The following is a 21,021-nucleotide window of genomic DNA, read 5'->3' as shown; positions in this document are numbered from 1 at the left end:
ATAGGTCATCTGATGAAAGCACTTCCTCCTCATTCTCAATTCTGATGTATTATTTATCATTTAACTCTAGTTACATCTTACTAAATAATTCACAGCCTATCACACCAAGTATCTCTTACACAGCACCTTGAAGTGCTGTCTTTTCATTCCTTACCTTCTTGCAGTTCACTGCCGTTTTCCAAAGGCTTTTCTATTTCTTTGTCTGCTGTAGAGGCTATGCTTTTTGATGATGAAATATCTGGAGGAGTATGGAATCTGTAGTATTCACCTAATCTCCCATTAGAAAAGTAGGGGGTTAGTGTTTTTGTCACATCAAGCATTTGAAAATCCACAAATGTTTGATTTCTTACCAGATTTGTAACACATCTCCTTTATTGCTCTTTTTTCTTCAATCTCTTCAGGAGTCTTTGTCCATAAACTAGAAGCATCTATAGGATATATATATATATATTTTTTAAATAAGTTGTCCAAAGACAAATAATATGAAAATACATACATCAGAATGAAAAACCCCAGGCATTGTTCTCATGGATTTTTTTTTTTAATTTTTAAAATCAATAATTTGCATACTGGTAAATGTCTCGAGTTACTATATTTCAAAAATCAGTTTAAGTAACTGTACAAATTTAAATGAAATGTATCTCCCAGCCATCATACAACAAAAACCCTCCAATCCAAATGATCATAAGCATGTGTAGACATAGAACAAATTGGAACATAATGAATTGAACATACTTAATAATATTCAATCTATTTTCTTACCAAAATCTACCTAACATATTATGTTATGAACCTCTCACAGTTAAAAAAAATATGTAAAAAAAAAAAAGGGCTTTTGAGTATGCATTGTAAATCTGAGAAAAGCCTTACTAACCATTTTGTTCATCTCCTTCCTCCTCTTCTTCCTCAAAGTTAGTTTTTAAAACTAAAGGATGGTGAATGGGTCGTGATATATTCTCCTGAGGTTTCAGGGGTTCCTGACTCTGGGTCAGGGGTGGAATTCCTTCCTGACTCTCTTTCTGTGGTGTGATACCTACAGAGGAAATGCAAAATTTCAGTCTTTTTAAGATACGTTTTATGTGCATGTTCAATGATCAACAGTGTCCTCCTAATTTACTGCACATTTTATTAAAAGGTGTCTTATCTTATTTCTGAAAAGGTTATTAATCTAATAAATATCAAAATTTTGCCTGGAAGGTGCAGAAAATACACTAATTCATAGATTTTAGATAGGAATTATAACCATGACTTGGCATATCACAATTTTGGTATAAATGCGAAGTGACCATAAGTATTACTGTATTCTTACATTGATTGTACCTATGGAATAAGAGTAAATTAATCACTTTACAACAAATTAACATAGACAAATTCAAATAAGGCATAGCTTATAATGGCAAAGTATATATGCCCAAAAGAGGAAAACATCCAATGGTTCTAGTTTTGTCGGGCTGCATGATTACTTGGACATGAGAAAGAATGATACGTTCAGATTTCTCTGTTGGCTGCACATTGGTTAAACTGTCCAAAGCTCTAGGTCATATTTAAATGTCCTGTAACTTTAAAACTAGAAAGCAATTAATAGAAAAATTTAGCGAACACATGAATCTTCTATTATCACTAATTCGATCCCCTTTGTTTTCTAAATGAGTAGTTACCAAATTTGGCTAATTATCAGAATCAACTAAAGAAATTATTCAAGACAAGGGCACCTGGGTGGGTAAGTAAGTTAAGCATCTGCCACTGGACCAGGTTGTGATCCCAGAGTCCTGTGATCAAACCCTACATAGGGCTCCCTGGTGAGCCGGGAGCTTGCTTCTCCCTCTTTCTCTGCCCTTATCCTCCCCTCGTGCTCTCACTCTTTCTCAGATAAATAAATAAAATCTTTTAAAAAAAGAAATTTAAAACATCTTTTGGGTCTCTGCTTTCTGAACTTCGATTTAGCAGGTCTGGATTAAAGCCCGAAAATCTAATTGCATTTTTTAAAATTCTCAGGTAATTATGAAATCAGCCCCATTTGGAAACCACTACCCCAAATGAATGATCATCTAACTAGGGTCCTGGGTTATAGGAAATCTTTAGGTGTGCCATTCCAATAATTTGAAACCAATGAATCCTATTCCAGATCCTTAATTTCCACATTTATTTTTCCCCTAAAGTTGGTTAGCCTAAGAACAGGCTTGAGTTCACAATAGCCTTCTCTCCACTTTGTACAATAAAGGCCCTTCATTCATGTGAGAATATACTAGAATACACTGCCCAAGACAAATCCTCCTTTATTGATGAACCAAACTACCTCAAACCCGTAGGGCTTTCTCTGTTACCTTAATTTATGCACATTTCTACCAGGAGAAAATCATGATGTGGTAGGCAGAATAATGCCCCCCTAAGGATGTCCATGTCCTAAATTCCCAGAACCTATGTATATGTTATATGGGAAAGAGGAATTAAGGCTGCAGGTGGAATTAAGACATAATCAGCTGACCTTAAAAATGGCAGATTGTTTGTTCTCAATTATCCAGGTGGGCCCAAGGTAATCAAAAGGGTCTTTACTAATGGAAGAGAGATGCAGAGGAAGAGAGCCAAGAAAGTGGTGTGACCGTGGAAGCTCTGTCAAGTGATGCAGTTGTCAGGAGGACTTGACTTTCATTGCTGATTTTGAAGGTGGAGGAGGGAGGATATGAACCATGGAATACAGAAAGCCTCTAGCAACTGGAAAAGGCGAGGGAACAGATTCTCTCCCAGAGTCTTCAAAAGAAATGCTGCCTTGGAGACAACTTAATTTTAACCCAGAGAGGTCTGCTTGAAATTTCTAAACTACAACTATGAGATAACAAATGAGTTGTTGAAGCCACTTGGTCACTGGTAATTTGTTATAGCAGTAACAGAAAATGAATACACAAGGTATTAGAAAAAGTGCTGTTGGGGTCCATGTTGGAACATTCTAAATTCAAATACATAGTAGAGTATGTAGTACTGAAGAAATTTGGTTGAAAATTTTTGCTTCTTCCACTTCTGAACTATTGTTAAAGAATATATAAATCTCAAGGGGAAAGTCTCTTGCCATCAATGGAAGGAGAGTGCTAGTAAAAACTCAAAAGGAAAAACATGCCTTTAAATAAAGCTTTTTAGCTATTCTCGGTATATATTCTCAAGACTTGTCATTAGTTGCAAAAATAAGCTGAACATTCAAGAGTAAATTTTAGAGTCACATTTTTAGAAGTTTCCTTGAGGTATAATTCATGCGCCATGTATTTACCACATGAATATAATACAGTTCAGTAGTTTTTAGTATTTTCACAGAGTTATGCAACCATTGCCATAATCAATTTTAGGACATTTGATCACTCCGAAGAAGAACCCCATTCCCATTAGCAGTCTTCCAAATACCCCTAGTCTTACACAATCACTAATATACTTTGTCTCTATGGATTTGCTCTAAGTGGAATCATACAATATGTGTTTGGTCTTTTGTACATGTCATCTTCCACTTACCATAGGGTTTTCAAGGTTTATCCATGCTGCCACCTGTAACAATACTTTATTCCTTTTTTATCCAAACAATAATCCATTGTCCAGATATACCATAATATTTTATCCACTCATCAGAGAATGGATACAAGTTTCTACTCTCTATTTCATTAATTTCTGCTTTAATATTTATTATTTTCTTCCTTCTGTTTGTTTTAGGTTTACTTTGGTCTTCTTCCAGTGTCTTAAAGTATAAAGTTAGGTTAATTTGAGACCATATTTTTAAAAATAGGTATTATAATTATAAAATTTCTTCTTGATACGGTTTTACTTGAATCCTATGAGTTTTAGTACGCTGTTCCTTCATTTTCATTCATCTCAAAGCATTGGCTAATCTTCCTTATAATTTCTTGGTTGGTTATAGATGTGTTGTTTAATTTCTAGATATTTGTGGATTTCCCATTATTTTTTTCTCTTAGTGATTTCTATTTCCATTATGTTTGGAGAACATGCATTGTATGATTTCTATAATTCCAAATTTATTAAAGCTTATTTTATGGCCTAATATATAGTTTATCCTGGATACTGTTCCATTTGCACTTGAGAAATAAGTGTATTCTGTTATTATTGCAAGGAATAATATATAGATGTCTGTTTGGTTGTGCTATTTTATAGTTGCTCAAGTCTTCTGTTTCCTTGTAGTTCGTAATTGTTTGCATCGGATATCTTTTTTCATTCTTCGCTTTCAACTTATTTGTGTATTTAAATCCAAAGTGTATCTTCTATAGATAACATATAGTTGAATCCTTATTTTTAATCTGGTAATGTCTGCCTTTTTATTGTATTTTAATCAAATCGCATTCAATGTTATTATTGATATAGTTGGATTTTTATCTGTCATTTTACTTGCTGTATTCTTTTTTGTTCCTCTATATTTTTTAGTGTAACAGTTTAATTATTCTTATGATTTTTCCATATTTTTAAAGGTATCTTCTGGGGAGTTGCTCTAGGGCTTACCATATAGTTCCTAACTTTTCAAAATATACTTCAGATTTATATTATTTAATTCCCGCTAGAGATAATAAGGTTATTCCTATATAGCTCTATTCCTTCTTCCATCCCTCCCAATTTGTGCTGCTGTTGTTCTATCTATATGTGTTACAAACCCAAAAATACATTGTTATATTACTTTAATTTTTGTATTTTTTAAAGGAGATGAGAGAAGGAAGAGAAAATGTGTATCTATAGGGTTTGTTATATTAACCTTCTTATTTATCATTCTTGATTCTATTCATTTATTCCTATGGATTTGAGCCACCACCTGGTATCATGTCCTTACCATAATATAGGTTTGCTCTCAGATGCCTCCTTTATGGTCTTATTGCCAAAGACTCAAAAATACAATTATATACAAATGCAAGTGTATATGGGTTTTTTTTTTTTTTCCTTTCAATACTTTGAATATGTCCTACTGCCTTCTGGATTACAACATGTCTGAGAAATCAGCTGTTAATCTTACTGAGGTTCCTTTAATATGTGACTAATCATGTTTATTTTGTTCTTTTCCAAAATTTGCTTTTGTTTTTGGCATTTAACCCTTTAACTATGATATGTCTGGATGCAGATATCCTTGGACTTATCCTACTTAGAATTTGTTGTTTCTTGAACATGTAGATTAATATTTCTCATTGAATTTAGGGAATTTTCTTTTTTTTTTTTTTGAAGATTTATTTATTTATTTGACAGAGATCACAAGTAGGCAAAGAGAGAGAGAGAGAGAGAGAGGAGGAAGCAGGTTCTCCACTGAGCAGAGAGCCCGACATGGGACTTGATCCCAGGACCCTGAGATCATGACCTGAGCTGAAGGCAGAGGCTTAACCACTGAGCCACCCAGGCGCCCCTGAATTTAGGGAATTTTCAACCATTATTTCTGTTTTCTCTCTTTTTCAGGCTGTATAATCTCTATTCTATTTTTAAGTTTGCTGATTCTTTTGTCATCTCAAACCTGTTGAGCCCTCTAATATTTTATTCAGTTATTATACTGTTCAGTTCTTTTCATAGTTTGTATCTATTTATTGATATTCTCTATTTATTGAGACATTGTCATTATACCTACCTTAACATCAAGCATGGTTTTCTGTATGTCTTCAAACATATTATAACTGCTTAAATTATGTTTGTTAACTCTAACATCTAAGCCATCTCAAGGCATTTTGTTGCCTACATTTATTTCTTGTGTATGGGTTACACTTTCTTGCTTCTTTGTATGTCTCATAAATTCCTATTCATTTTTTTTAACTGGACAGTTTGCACAATGTATTGTAGCAACTCTGGATCTTGATTTCTTACCCCTAGCCCCAGGATTTTTTTTGTTTGATTTTTAATATTTTAATGACTTGGTTGAACTATTTAAAAAAAATCTATTTTCTCCCACAGTGTGTAGCACCTGATGTCACTCCTCAGAGGATGCAGGCTTGATAAATCCATGGATGACAATGGTTCCACCAGTACTCTCTTTGTCTCTTTCCTTGGTTTCTCGGTTAAGCTATCTACCTCTGTCGGTTTCATTCCCAGCTGTCAGACTCCATTACTTGCGGGTTGATTCCTCTGTTGTTTCCATCAGTGCACTGGGGCATAAACTGCTTCACCATTTGATTCAGTTAAGTTCTGATCCCTTTGCAGAGGTAGTCTTTGAGGCCAATCTTTCAAGTATGTTCCAATCTCAGGACAGCTCTTCTTAACTCTTCCCTTGGTTGTATTTGTTCAACTCTTATTTGGTCTATCATTTAGCTTGTTGCTCTCATGGAGCTACCAGTCTCTTCATCATTGCTTACCCCCAAACTCTCCATTGTTTTCTAGAATGCCATGATAAACTTTCCCATACTCTGTTCTGTTCCAGATAAATTCAGATCTCTTTTGGAGAGTTTCAGAGTTCTCTGCCCCTACAGCTTATCTCTCTTGCTCAAGCAAAACCTCAGTGCCATTATTGGGAACAGGGACAGTCACTTCTCTTGGAGTGATACCCCTGGTTTATAAGTAGGCCCTGGGCAGGGTTGGTAACCTCTGATATTTATGGTTTGCCCCTTTCTGGCAGTTGGACAATTGGGGGCTTGTTACTCTCTGCCTGCTACCTCTGTAACAGAACTTCTGCTCTATGAGTAGTCCTGGATAGAAGACCCAGAACTCTTAGCCTCTCTTGCCTGAAAAATACAGTTCTTTCAACATGAAGCTGTAAGTGAGGAGTATAAGAAATGCTAGCTGCCTGCTCCTCCCAAGAAGATACCATATTCCCCAGTAGGGAGCTGGAGGTAGAGTGCACCCTGTGTTCTTGGCTCAACCCACATAGAGTAGAACTTCTTTTACACTGTACTGGGGGTGGGAGAGGAGTGGGTGGTGACTCGAATACCACAGACGGGCTGTTCTTTTTTTTTTTTTTTTAATAAGGTTTTTGTGAGAGCACAAGTAGAGGGAGCAACAGGCAGAGGGAGAAGCAGGCTCCCCACTGAGCAGGGAGCTCAATGTGGGACTCAATCCCAGGACTCCAGGATCATGCCTTAAGCTGAAGGCAGGCACTTAATTGACTTAGCCACCCAGGCATCCCAAGATTTGTTGTTCTAACTGATATTTAATAGATTTTCCTTTCTTTCTCTCTTTCCTTCCTTTCTTTCTTTTTTTCTTTCTTAGTGTGTGAGAGAGAGAGACCATGCTCAAGTCCGGGGGGTGGGGCAGAAGGAGAGGGAGAGAGAAAATCTTGAGTAGGCTCCACACTGTCTGTGCTGTATATGGAGCCTGATGTGGGACACAGTTTCATGACCCTGACATCATGACCTGAGACAAAATCAACAGTTGGATGCTTAACTGAATGAGCCACCCAGGTGCCCTGAATAGATTTTTTTAAATAAATTCTTGCTTTGTGCCCTTAGGACAATTTCCAGACACTTTACTTTTTGTTTAATATATAACTTGCATCAACTATTGCTGTTTAACTGAGGAATATATCTGTGAAACTCCTTACGATACATTTTTGAACATCAACCTACAATCACAGTTTTTTAAATTCAGGTGTAATTATTTACAGGACTGCCAAATTATTCATGATATCTTAGATAAAACCCATGCATAAAAAATATTTTGAAATTATTTTCTTCCAGTTGAGTGTTATTCCACCAGGTAGTTAAAACCCATTTTATCAAATAATGTTGTGAAATGTTCTTATTAAAATCAGGCCTTACTTTATTCCAGCTTATAAAATATTAACTATCTCCTCACTCTCTTAGAAAAGGTAGGATAATATGCTAGTTCTGGATATTACTTATAGCTATATGCCTTTCTGTTTCATAAACAGATGGGAATAATTTTGATCATTAGCTCATTAATAGTTACCTCTCCAATAAAAGTCTACTCTTATGTGCAGTAATTATTTATCAGTGTGCGGCATAATTATGTTGTTTTAATAAATTATGTATTAATAATAACTAATAATAACAATCCTAAGGAAATGTGTTTTAAAATGTGTTAATGACTATGAGATTTCATAGTGTGGAGCCTTACTGTCATAGAAAATAAAACAAAAATTTAGATTTCAACTTATATGTACATTTTTATTATACTTAAATTGACAGGTGGATCAATAAACTCAAGCATAAAAATACTAGTTTAGGATAAAAATGTGAAAGCGTAGGGGTGCCTGGGTGGCTCAGTTGACAAAGCATCAGACTTTGGCTCAGCTCATGATCTTGGCTGATGGCATGCACCCCCATGTCAGGCTCCCCAGTTAGAGGGGAGTCTGCTTCTCCTTCTCCTTCTGCCCCTCCTGCCACTCATGCACTTGTGTTCTCTCTCTCAAAGGAATGGATGAAATCTTAAAAAAATTGTGAAGGAAGAAAATGAAAATAGTAGTTTGGTTTTTTTGTTTTTGTTTTTGTTTTTTTTTAAAGATTTTATTTATTTATTTGACAGAGAGATCACAAGTAGGCAGAGAGGCAGGCAGAGAGGGAGGTGGAGGCAGGCTCCCTGTGGAGCAGAGAGCCCGATGCGGGGCTCGATCCCAGGACCCTGGGATCATGACCTGAGCTGAAGGCAGTGGCTTAACCCACTGAGCCACCCAGGCGCCCCGAAAATAGTAGTTTTAAGAAAAGGAAAGTTTTCTTTTAATTTTTAAAGAAATGTTTAAAGTATTTATTACCCTTTGAAAACTGTCAAATATAACACATGTACAGAAGTGTGCACAAATCATAATATATGCAATGTAATAAACATCACAAAGCCAACACTTATGTCAAAAAGTAATAGTCCCTGTCTTTAGCACTTTATATCACTTTCCTTCTCCATTGCCTACAATAAGTATCTTCATCCTGATTTCTAATAATCACTTTGTCGTTTTTCTTATAGTTTCACTACTAGGTGTGCATCTCTAAAAATAAAGCTTAATTTTGCTTATTTTTTAAAGATTTATTTATTTATTTATTTATTTGACAGAGAGAGAGAGAGATCACAGGTAGGCAGAAAGGCAGGCGGGGGTGGGGGAGAAGCAGGCTCCCCGCTGAGCAGAGAGCCCGATGTGGGACTCGATCCCAGGACCCTGAGATCATGACCTGAGCCAAAGGCAGAGGCTTAACCCACTGAGCCACCCACGTGCCCCTAATTTTGCTTATTTTTGAACATTTTATAAATGGAATCAGGAGTATGTGTTCTTTTTTCTATCTTCCATCATGCAACATGTTAACTCTGAGATGCATCCTTGCTTGCATATTTCTTTTATTCATTTATTTTCATTACTTTATAGTATCCATTGAATGAATGTGCCACAATTTATTTATATATCACACTATTATTGAACATTTAGGTTATTTTCAAGCCTTTGGACATTACCAAAAAAAGGTGCTGTGAACATTCTTTTACATGTATCCAGGTACACATGGGAATGAATTTTTCTAGGATATATGCTTAAAAAAGTTTGGTTGGCCTAAATTATGTCTAACTTTTTCTTGATGAGATCATGCTAGACTGTTTTTCCAAGTGCCTGTTTCAGTTTAAACTAACTTCAGTGCCCAAGAATTCCTAATACCCTTTGTTTTACCAACAGTGGGTAGATTTAAACTTTTTGCCAAGATAATGGGTGTGCTTGGTATCTCAAAGTGATTTCCTTTTGCATTTCCTTGATTACTTATAAATTGATCACATTTTCATTTGTTGGTTGACATTTGGATTTCTTATTTTTCAAAATCTTGTTTATGCTTTCTCTATATGTCCTAGCGCAGTGGTTCTCAACCAGAGATGATTTTACTCCTTCCCCTAGAGAACATTTGGCAATGGCTGGGTGTATTTTTTGTTGTCACAATTAGGAAGATGCTCTTGCCGTCTCAAGGGTAAGAGCCAAAAATGCTGCTAAACCTCCTATAATGCATAGGATAGTCCCTACCGACACTCCTAACACCACCTCACAGCCACCATCACAAAGAACTATCCAGCCTGAATGCCGATAATGCCTGTACAGAGAAACCTGTTTCATTAGGTTCTCCAGATTCTCTTTCTTTTGATTTTTCTTCAAATATTGAATTCAAGTCTTTGTTGCAGTCATGTAACAACATATGCTGCAGTCATGTAACGACATATGCTGCAGATATTTCCTTCCCTTCTATGGCTTATCTTTTCATTCTTCAGTGGTGTTTTTGGTGAATAAAAATTTTTATTTTAATGTATCCAAATTTATACATCATTTCTTTAATAGTTAATATTTTTTGTGTTCTTATTACCTTCTGAAACCTTTAAAGATTGACCTTTTATATATTGGCTTATAATTCACCTAGAATTGATTTTTATCTATGGTATCAGAGGAATTCATTCTCCCCTCATTAACTGAAAAGATCATCCTTTACCTATTGATCGGAGCTGTTATAAATCAGGTATCCATCTCTGCAGGGATCTCCAGCTTCTCACTCTATTCCATTTGTTAATTTGGCTAGCCCTTGGTGAATAGGACACTCTTCTAATCTCTACCACTCTGTAGGCCCTGATATCTGGTTAAACAAGTGCTCTCATTTTCTTGTTCTGCAAGCAGACTTGACTGTTCTTGGCTCTTCGAATTTCTACGAAAATTTTAAGACCCATATGAATTTTTTTTTAAAGATTTTATTTATTTATTTGAGAGCGAGACAGTGAGAGAGAGCATGAGGGAGGAGAAGGTCAGAGGGAGAAGAAGACTCCCCATGGAGCTGGGAGCGCAATGTGGGACTCGATCCCGGGACCCCGGGATCATGACCTGAGCTGAAGGCAGTCGTCCAATCAACTGAGCCACCCAGGCATCCCAAGACCCATATGAATTTTGATTGAGATTATTTTTAAATTTTAAAAAATATATGATGAGTATCAAATCATATGGCAATTAAATTTTAATTGCGAGGTGTCAGTATTGATAAAATGTTGGAACTTTTGCAACTATTTAAATTTATGATGAGTCTAATCAAAAGTGTTTTAAGGAATGGTTCATCAAAAATAAAGACCAAAGTTCATTATACCTTTCCATTGAGGGTATTAAAATATACCTCAGAAGAAGAAAGTTACAGTATAGGAAAAACAGCATATTTAGTGATCAGAAACTATCCAGTTAAAATATGGAAAAAATAATTCACGTGAATTACTTGGTAATCAAGTAATGCAAAAAAAAAAAAAAAAACAAACTTCATTTAGACAGTTAAATTTACCCTCTCTATAATGGTTAAAACAATGGTATGCTAAGAGTTTTGATACTTATTATTATACCTTTGCTGTTTTACTATAACTTTCCCATGGGATTTGTATTTCAAGGAAGTACTGTAATGTATTTTCTATGAATTTACAGAAATAGATCATTTTGGTCACCTTGATTTTTCTACCCAAAGCATAGTTCCATGCCATTAAGACCAACCTTGGTGTGATCAGATATATTTCATCTAACACTTTGGAAAAAGATTTTTTTTTAATATTATGTAGTAACATCAGTGTCTGTTTGCCGCATAGTCATTTCGTCCCTCATTTGAGGCAAAGAACATTAGTTTTCCTTTGGGAAAATTTTCCACATCTTCAATCCATTTAATTTGAGTGATGATGACATCCTAGACCTCAGGACTAGCTATTCCCTTGGCCTGAACCATTCCTAGGAATGAACATGTTTTCCACGTCATTAGATGAGGTTCAGTGTTAAGGCTTTAGCTTTAGCTTGAAAAAGATTTCTTTCTTTAGAGGTTAATTTAAAATGATGATGGTGATGATGATAATGATGATGATGATGAGACTACCGAGTGCTTACTCTTCGCCAGGTATTCTGGCAGATATCTAAACTATTAGATATTAATTCATCAAATATCCAAAAATATCCAAAACAACCTCATTACTCTCTCTATTATATAGATGAAAAAACTGGGCCACAGAGGTATTACATTGCCCAAGGTTATTGGGAAGTACGTGGCAAATTGAGATTTTAACCCAGTCTGACTCAGGGTTCTCCATCCTTGCTTATTCTGCCTCCAGGATCCAGATGTGAGCTTCTGGGGCAACCCCCACATATGAATGGCAAGAAGTGCAGAGCCAAGAGTTGGTGAAGGAAGCCCTGGATCCAGCGGGGTTGAGGTCAGCTCTGGGCTTATCTCTTCAGTTACATGAGCTAATAATTTCCAGTTTTCCCTTAAATCCAACTGAGGTGGGTCTGTCTTCTTAAAATCAGAGGTGTGCTGGAGTAGGCTCAGATCAGCAAATGAGAACCAGTTGCTATTTTGCAAGCCTACTGATGTTACATTGGTAACTGAAAATTGTTCATGTAGGAGTGTTTGCTCTCTGGAAGTTAGCAAATGCTTTTTGTTTTGTTTTTGTTTTTGATTTTGGTGAAGTAGGGACAGGGAGGGGAACGAGTTTCTTAACAGTTAAGAGGACATCATTACTTTTCAACCAAGAGAGTCTTGTTTATTCCATATGATATACTGCCATGTCATGCCCAGATATTTCTAAAATAAACAACTATTGTCTGTGCTTAGTCAATTTTCCCAAAAAAATCCAGTTCTTTTCACTTAGGTGACATGCATCACCATAATGCACTACTCCCTGCTATAAATCCCTTCCTAACTAAAACACAAATGCACAGGCAAAACATGGAGGTTATAAGAATCTTCTGGTTGAATAATTTAGTTATTTTTAACCGAATAAGTTGTTTTTATTCATGTTCTTTGGGAATCGGGTACCATCCTTCCCTTTGCTTGAAAGAGTAAAAATGGTGATTATTTTTGTATAATTCACAGAGCAGAGGCTCCTCACCAATTCTTTTTCTTCACTTTTCACTAATTCTTTGGGAACACCCTCATGCAATAGTTTATTAGGACATTAAGAACACTTGCATAGCTTTTACAATATATTGTAGTGTTCTTGCAAAAAATATTTAATCTAAATCTGATTAACAGAAAACAAATGAACATTAATTCCCATTTAAAGGGTATTCTGCAAAGCAACTAGACCAAACTCTTTAAAATGTCAACAATATGAAAGAAAAAAAACAAAAACAAAGAAATGTAGATATTAAAGAGATATGACAACTAAGCAATAAATGATGCTTAATTGGATCCTGGATTGAAAAAACAAAACAAAACAAATAGTTATAAGGCAATGCTCTTCAACACATAGTTCTGGGAACACATTGTGTGACAGCTTGTTAGAAATGTAGAAACTTAAGCCCCAGCCTGGACATACTGAATCAAACTGCAATTTCACTGGATCTCTGGATCTCTGAGTAATTTCTGTGAATATTAAATTTTGAGAAACACTACTATAATAAACGTTTTTGGCAAAGTACAAACTGTGGATTGACTATCAGACATTAGTATCGTATCACTGTTAGATTTCCTCCCATATATGATAGTTGTATATAGAGTATTTATGCAGGAGATAAATTTGGAAGATAGATTCAGAAGTATTTAGGGATGAAATGTCTAATAGTTGCAACTAACACTTGAATGGTTCCAAAAAGGGGGGATAAGTATGTATTGGTACAGTATATGCATGTATGTAATACAATACTTACATGTATGTAAAAACAATAGAGGGAAAAGAGAAAGTAATCTGACAAAATGTTTATTTGTGCATCTGGTTAAGAGCACATGGATGGGTGTTCATTGAACTATTCTTGCAACTTTTCTTTTAAAAAAATTTGAAATAAAATGTTGCAGTAAAAAAGTACACTCAAGGCTGGCTTAACACTGATTGGTTTAATTGGTGGTCTGGGTGGTGACTGGGAACTTTTTTGGGTTGTTTTTATTGTTAATTTTTGGTTGTTATTGTTTTTTTTTAAGCTCCCACAGTAATTATAATTGGAAGTCAGAGCTGAGGACCTCCAGATAAGGTGAACACCAGATGATGGTACCTCAGCTTCTGGGCTTCAGATGACTAAAAAGAAGAGGTTCCACCGTGTGGCCACAAATTAGTAGAGAAAAGAAGAGAAAGAGGAAACCTTATTTATGGAAATACACATAACTCAGAAATGCTAGAAGTCCACTGTTTACTACAAATTAAAGGAGAAAAAAAAGGAGTTTTCTATTAAATGCAAAGGATCTTAATAGCTTTAAAAAGAAGGCTGCAGGGTAGGGTAATAGAATTAGCCTCTCAAAAGGAAGAAGCCAGATGAGGAGGCCTTATGGTGAGTCCATTAAAATGGCCAAAAGAAACGACATATTCTTGAAATGCCATAGAGAGTCTTAGAGTCTGACAGAATTGTTTTTGGGAATTCAAGTACAGTGCCTCAGATACTTAGCTTCTCTAGGCCTCAGTTTCCCCATCTGTATTTGGCAGGTTTTTGTGGTGAGGCATGCAAAGTGCCCAACACAGTGCTGCCACAAGGAAATATAAGAAATTATTTGAAAGTACTGAATATGAGATTTTTCTTGTTTCTCGTAACCTTACTTCATTTTTTATTAAATCATAAAATTTTAGTTTATACAGTCCTAAAGTCTGTGGAGGTCTCAGACCCAAATGAAACTAACAAATGTTAGGTGTAGAGAACTGACATTTCAGTACTTGCCTCTATTTTGTTGTACTGTTAGAAGCACTTTGGACCAAAGATGCAAACAGATACAGTGTCTAGTCAGGATGAACATCCCAACACAAATTGTTCCATGCATAACCACTGTGTGGCTATGGCATTTTCTCTACTCACCCCCCTCTGCCCAAAAAAGGAAAGAATTGAGCTGAACAGGTTTTTCCTCCCTCTTATAACCATTAACAATTATTTTCCACCCCCCCCCACAAAAAATTAGTCTATTTTACCAACTCAAATATTCAAGACGAAGTGTTTATTAAACTACTTAGGAACCATCTAGTAAGCAGTGGTTTGCCAAGACTTAGAATAAAAAGATCATGTACATATATCTATTCAGGCTAGACCTTCTAAAGTGAGCTGATCTAAAGTTCATTTCAACTGGCCAGATAGTCAGCTATCCAAGTTACCTTAAGAACACTGACTTAGAAAAAAAATAAGAATCAAATTATTCTGTTCAGTTTTTCATTATAGAATAACATGGCAATTAGGCAAGAAGGTGAGAATGTGCTTCAGTGTTTGAGCAACTGTGTTGTGAATAAATTGTCATTAACAAAACTTCAGACGTTTCACCACAGAGTTTGTCTGAATACACTAACCTCTCACATATACCATGAAAGAAAGAATACATACCATCTTGCAAAGAAAATATGAAATGTACTCAGAGATGTCCACCAAATATCAACTGAATTATGTTTTCTTAGTGTTATCTTTTGGTTTTGTAGTTATTTACTTTTAAACTTGAGCATGGTAACCAGAGGGATTAAGCTTCTTTTTTAAATGACTGGTTTAGCAATATTTAAATGAAGTCTCTTTCAAAAGAGTCCAAAACCTCTTTTAATTTGCAAGCAGATTAAAGTTTAAATTGCAGGAAGACTTACTGGCAGTTTTATATTCTCAGACAAAAAATGTAGAACTCTTGATAATTGCACTTAGTGCTTAAAGATGACACACAATGGCAAATCGACTATTGAAAAATTGCTTTTGGCAAGCACCTCATTCTGGGAGAGCACAGCTGGTGACTTAGATAGCATTGCCATGGCTCCGATTCATGATGGGTCTCAATTCCTTGAGCAGAAGCCCTAGAAATTCTTACAGGTTGTATATTTAAATGTCTCAATTTTATTTTATTTTAACCTAAGGGACAAAATTATATATGAATTCCACAGTGCTATATGTGAATTGGTACTTCTATTTTGCTGTCAGAAAACTGTGATAACCCCACCTTGAATTTATCAATTCCATGCACTTACTGAAACATAAAACAGGTTGATTTTAATAAAGGTACAACCTTATAATGTAAACTTCATTTAAGGTGAGAAGATTTATGGGTCCTAGTTTGTGTTAATGTGAATCTTGGTAGATAGGTATTCCTGGAAATACTGTAGGAAAGATCAGGTCTACAAAAGATCAAATTATACTTTCTGAGGTGTTGAGATAATTTTTTAAATGAACAGATGATATGGCAGTTCAATACATAATTCGAACAAGCTCATTAAGTCCCTGCCATCTGGAAGCTGAATCCTTTTTCCTAGAGCACAGAGATGTGTCTGGACAGAAGGAAAAAAGTTACTGCACAGAGGTACAGGATGTTTTCCTCTAGTCCTGAAAGAACTATTCCAAGATAGCTAATTTTATCATAGACCATTAAGAAGCAAACTATTGGTGGAATAGAAGGAATTTAATACAACATTCCTGGTAAAATAAAATTACACTGTGTAAACCAATGAAGCCAAGTTAATCAGTGAGTAGGTGCAATCACTTTCCCTGCAGTGGGTCCCCAGTAGTTTCAGTAGTCATCTATCCATCCCCATCCATCTATGTCTTCATCCAGTTTTACTGAACATCTGTGCTCTAGACACTGCGGAGAGGATTGCTAAAGAAATTAGTTATAAACTCCATCCTCATGATGTTTACAGTCTAGTGAGGAAGAGAATCACTGATTAAGGTATTGTATATATGATGAACACCATGAGGTCAGAGTTTTCCAAAAGAACATAATAAGGGGACCTAATGTTTACCATTTGCTAAAGGATCACCTGAAGCCAATTTTTCAGATCCCAAAGGACTGATATCTTGTAAGCTTGTTTCTGGAAGGATTCCATCTTGAAAAATATGAGAGCCATAGCAGAAGAGTGCTATAGCTATAGCTATAGCACCAGGGAAACAAGTTCCAACTTCTTAAGCAGGCTTCTTGCCACTGACTGATTGAGGGAATAGTGTCTTTTGTAGCCTCTTCCCAGAATCTAGGCCAAGGATCACCAAAAAATAGAGTCCCAGTACCATCTAGGAAGACTGAATTGTGCCAGAGCTTTTGCAGCAATGGGATTGCATTTTCTCCGCAGTTGAAGCTTAGAAAGAGCCACATATATAGCTCTTCTTCTAGAAGCTGAAGTGTGCAGCTCAGATCATACCCTTGCTCTCCCTACCTGCAAGACAGGTTTCTGCACATCCCCAGGGAGCAACAGCAACGGGTGACCTCTAAGCTTGGCTCCAGCTGTATGATGCTTTGCAGAGACACAGTTTCCCTCTGCCTAGTGAGGTCGGTATCCGTTTCACGTTCAGATGAGTAAAGTCCACTTTCGATATGCATGGAGAAAATGTAACTTACTTTCTTCACTTCATCTTGTGGCTACTTGATGGCTTATTCTAAGCTTTAACTTATATTTCTTGGCAAAATCATCCCAAACCATCCATTGGCTATTAAACCACATTCGTTTTGCCATACTTTATTTAGTGTATCGTTCTATGCTGCTATTCCAAAACCACATTATATGGCATATGTTATTTAAAAAATATACTCACTGCTACTTGGTGGCAAAAATAATCCATTGATATTGCGAGGTTTGCTGTGATAAAAGATACAACTGATCTTCACACAACCAAGAGGCTGAGTTTCCCAGAAGCATGAAATGCTGCAGTTTTGCTAGACAAAGGAGTGGGGGGAAATGTAATGATCAGATACCACATTCAAAATAAACACAATGTGCTACAACACAGTACAATGTGACAAAACTATCCCAATTACTAACTTAGGATCATGTGTGTTTCCTGAGATTCAGTATTTCTAAACTATGCTATGTAAAAGATACAATAGATATTTCTAAAGTATACTCTACCATTTTTTATAAGCATTTAAGTTGAGCAGCATGCAAAATGCCTAAAAGTAAGTAGTGGAAGAAAGAATCTTTTTTTTTTTCTCTATTGTGTTGTAAGAGTACATAGCTCAGTCTTATTGAAGGGAGATGCTTTTAAGAAATATGATGATGGTGAGTAATTCTACCTGCATTTCCATGTGTCTAAATCTGCAAAGTGGATCTAAACATTTTCCCTCTCTCCATAATGAGCACACAGTGTCACTGCCAAGGGCCTCTTCACAGTGTCGGAATCGGCACTGGGAACCCTGCAAGGAAAAAGTAAACAGTATAGAAAATTCAATGTAGTAGTGTTAGTCTTCAACAACAGTAAGTTGCTAATTAATTAGGGAAAATATGACATCAAATTAGAATCACAAAAAAATACTTTACAAAATAAAGTCATGAGTCTAAATTTTAGCAAATTTGTTTAATTTTGGTCAGAGACTGAGAATATAATATAGCAGAGCATGCCAACAAGTCACTGATAAAATGCTATTTTTTGTTATCAGTTAATCCATATGATTCAGAATAAATATATGACACCATTGATATTCTTGATCACAATCCAGTGACAGAACAATTTCATTTCTTTTTCTGGAAAAGGCCAGTTTTTTGTTTTGTTTAAAAATCACAAGCCGTATTCAAATGGTGGAAATGATCTCTAGTAATCAATCTTTATTAGATAATGTTTTCTTAGTCTATTGGAGATACCGTTAAGTGTGTTTTTATAGGGAAAGTGAATGGAGCTTAAACTTTATATTACTGTGGAATTTTAAGTAATTAGTATATTATGCTACATTAAATGTATATCCTTTATACCCTTGGTCTATAAGATAAACAATTATGCCAATATATATACATATACCAACAAAAGCAGACGCTGATTATTTTCATGGGCTGCTATTACATTTTTTTTTTTTAAATTCTATGTCTTTTACACATAGGCCCACACTTGGAAAAGCTGCAGGCTGCTGTCTTTCTGACAGAGAGATGCATGACATACAATAAAAATATTCCAGGAAGTTCTGTCTTTTGATATATGTTCCATGTTTTTTTCTTATTTTTTTTCTCATCCTCTTACTCCTGTCTTCACAATTTCCCCCTTTTAAAAGTGGATCTGTGGATCACATAATATAAAATACTGGACAAGGGGGGTGCCTGGGTGGTTCAGTGGGTTAAGCTTCTGCCTTTGGCTCAAGTCATGATCTCAGGGCCCTGGGACCAAGCCCTGCATTGGGCTCTCTGCACAGCAGGGAGCCTGCTTCCCCCCCCCCCGACCCCACCGCCTCTGCCTGTCTCTCTGCCTACTTGTGATCTCTCTCTCTGTCAAATAAATAAATAAAATCTTAAAAAAAAAAAAGATACTGGACAAGGCTAGATAAACCCATATTTGTTTATTTGTCCATTATTTGTCCATAGTTAACAAAAGTTAACAAAAGTTAACACATTCCTTACTTACCCTGTCTGTGCTTCAGTGTCCTCATCTGTAAAAAGGGAATAAATGCCTCCCTCACAGATTGTAAAAATTATATGAAGAAGGTATTGTGGTTGCTATTATTATTGTTATGTATTCATTTATTTATTGAGAATTTACCACCCATCGATCATGGTGCTGGGTACTTGGGGATACAGCAGTAAAACAGACAAAACTCTCTGCAAACATAGAATATAAATTCCATTATTATTTATCATCTCTAGGTTTAATCGTAATAGGACAGGCAAATAAGTGAGCACTGTGTGTTATAAGAAACATAAATTATTGAACACTACATCTGAAATTAATGATGTACTGTAAGGTGGATAACTTAATTAAAAAAAAAAGTGAATCAAATTCAAATGGTCAAAGAGATTGACTCCATTCAGGCTTCCTAGCAGAGATAAAATACTTTAAATCAGACACAATGTGTCTTTCATTTAGGCATGAACATGAAGCTCCAAATTTCTACATTTGGTTTCGTTGAGATCCACTAATCCTAATCTCTCTCTTTTTTTTAAGGATTTATTTATTTGACAGAGATCACAAGTAGGCAGAGAGGCAGGTAGAGAGAGAGAGGAAGGGAAGCAGGCTCCCTGCTGAGCAGAGAGCCTGACGTGGGGCTCAATCCCAGGACCCTGAGATCATGACCTGAGCCGAAGGCAGAGGCTTTAACCCACTGAGCCACCCAGGCACCCCCCTAATCTCTTTAATATCTTTTTCCCATTTAGACTTATAAACTTGAATTCATATTTGGCTAATTTGTTTATAACATTTCTTTTCCTTTTTCCATATTATCAAATATTTGCTGTTAGACTGTTAATGGGAAAATTCAGTAACTGGGTTAATGAATTTCAAATAAGGAATCAATTCGATTTATTAAAGTAAGTTTGATAGCTGAATTTAACTTTTTGAATTAACATGATTGGAATCATATTAACTAACAGTATGATGTATCATATAATGTTTCAGTATGTTTGAAACTATAACATAATTTTAATTTCCTCAGACAAAGTCAGTATGTCAAAAATACATGATAAGCTTTTACTTCAGATTTTAAATATGTATTTTTCAGGAAAAGAGTAAATTTTGATTCAGCAATACAAATTATTGCTATACCCTCCTTCATTCTACTAAAAAGCTTAAGTATGTGAAGTACTGTAAATTGTATAATATTTACCTTTATGCATGTGGAATTAAAAAAGAAATAGCAGTCATTCCCAACTTCTGCCATTTTCAACTCTCTTGCTGCTAATCCAGTGTTTTTTAATATAAGAATTGCAGGAATGCAAATATAAGAACTATCAGTGTGTAAGGGGGAAAAAGAATTTCTTTTCCAGTCTTTCAGGCTATCAGTAGTATTCCTTTAAAACTGACCTCCTGTCGACAGCATATTACACAATAGATAATTCTTAAAGAAATTTAAATTAGAAGATACCTTCTCTAGCTTTGCAGAAATGTTGAAAGTGGTTGCTAGTAAGCACACAAACTCAAACTTCCAGAATTTTCCTGATTGTTACCTAATCCATTGTTTGCTCATCATAAATGACCTCACACGTAACTGTAACTGTAGGCTGGCCTACCTTAGTGAATTCTGTGTAGTATTTCTCTTCCTCAATTCTAGTATATTAACCAAATAGGCTAGTAAAAATAAGATATTTTATCTTTTAATGTTCTGGTTGACTTTGGGATATAAGCTAGTTAATAATTTCATAATTAAAAATTATTAAGTATTTCACAAGTAAATAGCTGTTTTCTAAATCTCATTTCCATATATGGTTTGGAAACAAACTCAAATTTTCTAATAGGTAAATATACTATCTATACTCCAAGATAATAAATAAAATTATTTAAATATGTACTCACTGCTATCCACTGAATTGGGA

At 35.5% G+C, this 21,021-nt stretch overlaps 1 protein-coding gene across 1 annotated transcript in view; it reads right to left on the bottom strand.

The window, feature by feature from the left end:
* Positions 1–20,369, bottom strand: part of LOC111142280 (chromosome unknown C12orf50 homolog) — a 32,258-nt gene extending 11,889 nt beyond the window's left edge. Inside the window, exons 1-6 of the mRNA XM_022495333.1 lie at positions 20,316–20,369; positions 17,808–17,927; positions 17,330–17,450; positions 875–1,033; positions 351–428; positions 155–268 (exon numbers count right to left, since the gene is read on the bottom strand). Of these exons, the coding sequence (XP_022351041.1) occupies positions 155–268; positions 351–428; positions 875–1,033; positions 17,330–17,450; positions 17,808–17,927; positions 20,316–20,369 (646 nt within the window). The remainder of the gene's footprint in view (positions 1–154; positions 269–350; positions 429–874; positions 1,034–17,329; positions 17,451–17,807; positions 17,928–20,315) is intronic.
* Between the last annotated feature and the right edge of the window lie 652 nt (positions 20,370–21,021).

The sequence above is a fragment of the Enhydra lutris genome, unplaced genomic scaffold (genome assembly GCF_002288905.1).
Source record: "Enhydra lutris kenyoni isolate GAN:26980312 unplaced genomic scaffold, ASM228890v2 scaffoldscaffold7, whole genome shotgun sequence".
NCBI lineage: Eukaryota > Metazoa > Chordata > Mammalia > Carnivora > Mustelidae > Enhydra > Enhydra lutris.
The sequence above is the reverse complement of the archived record's forward strand: the minus strand, read 5'-3'. Positions and strand labels throughout refer to the sequence as shown.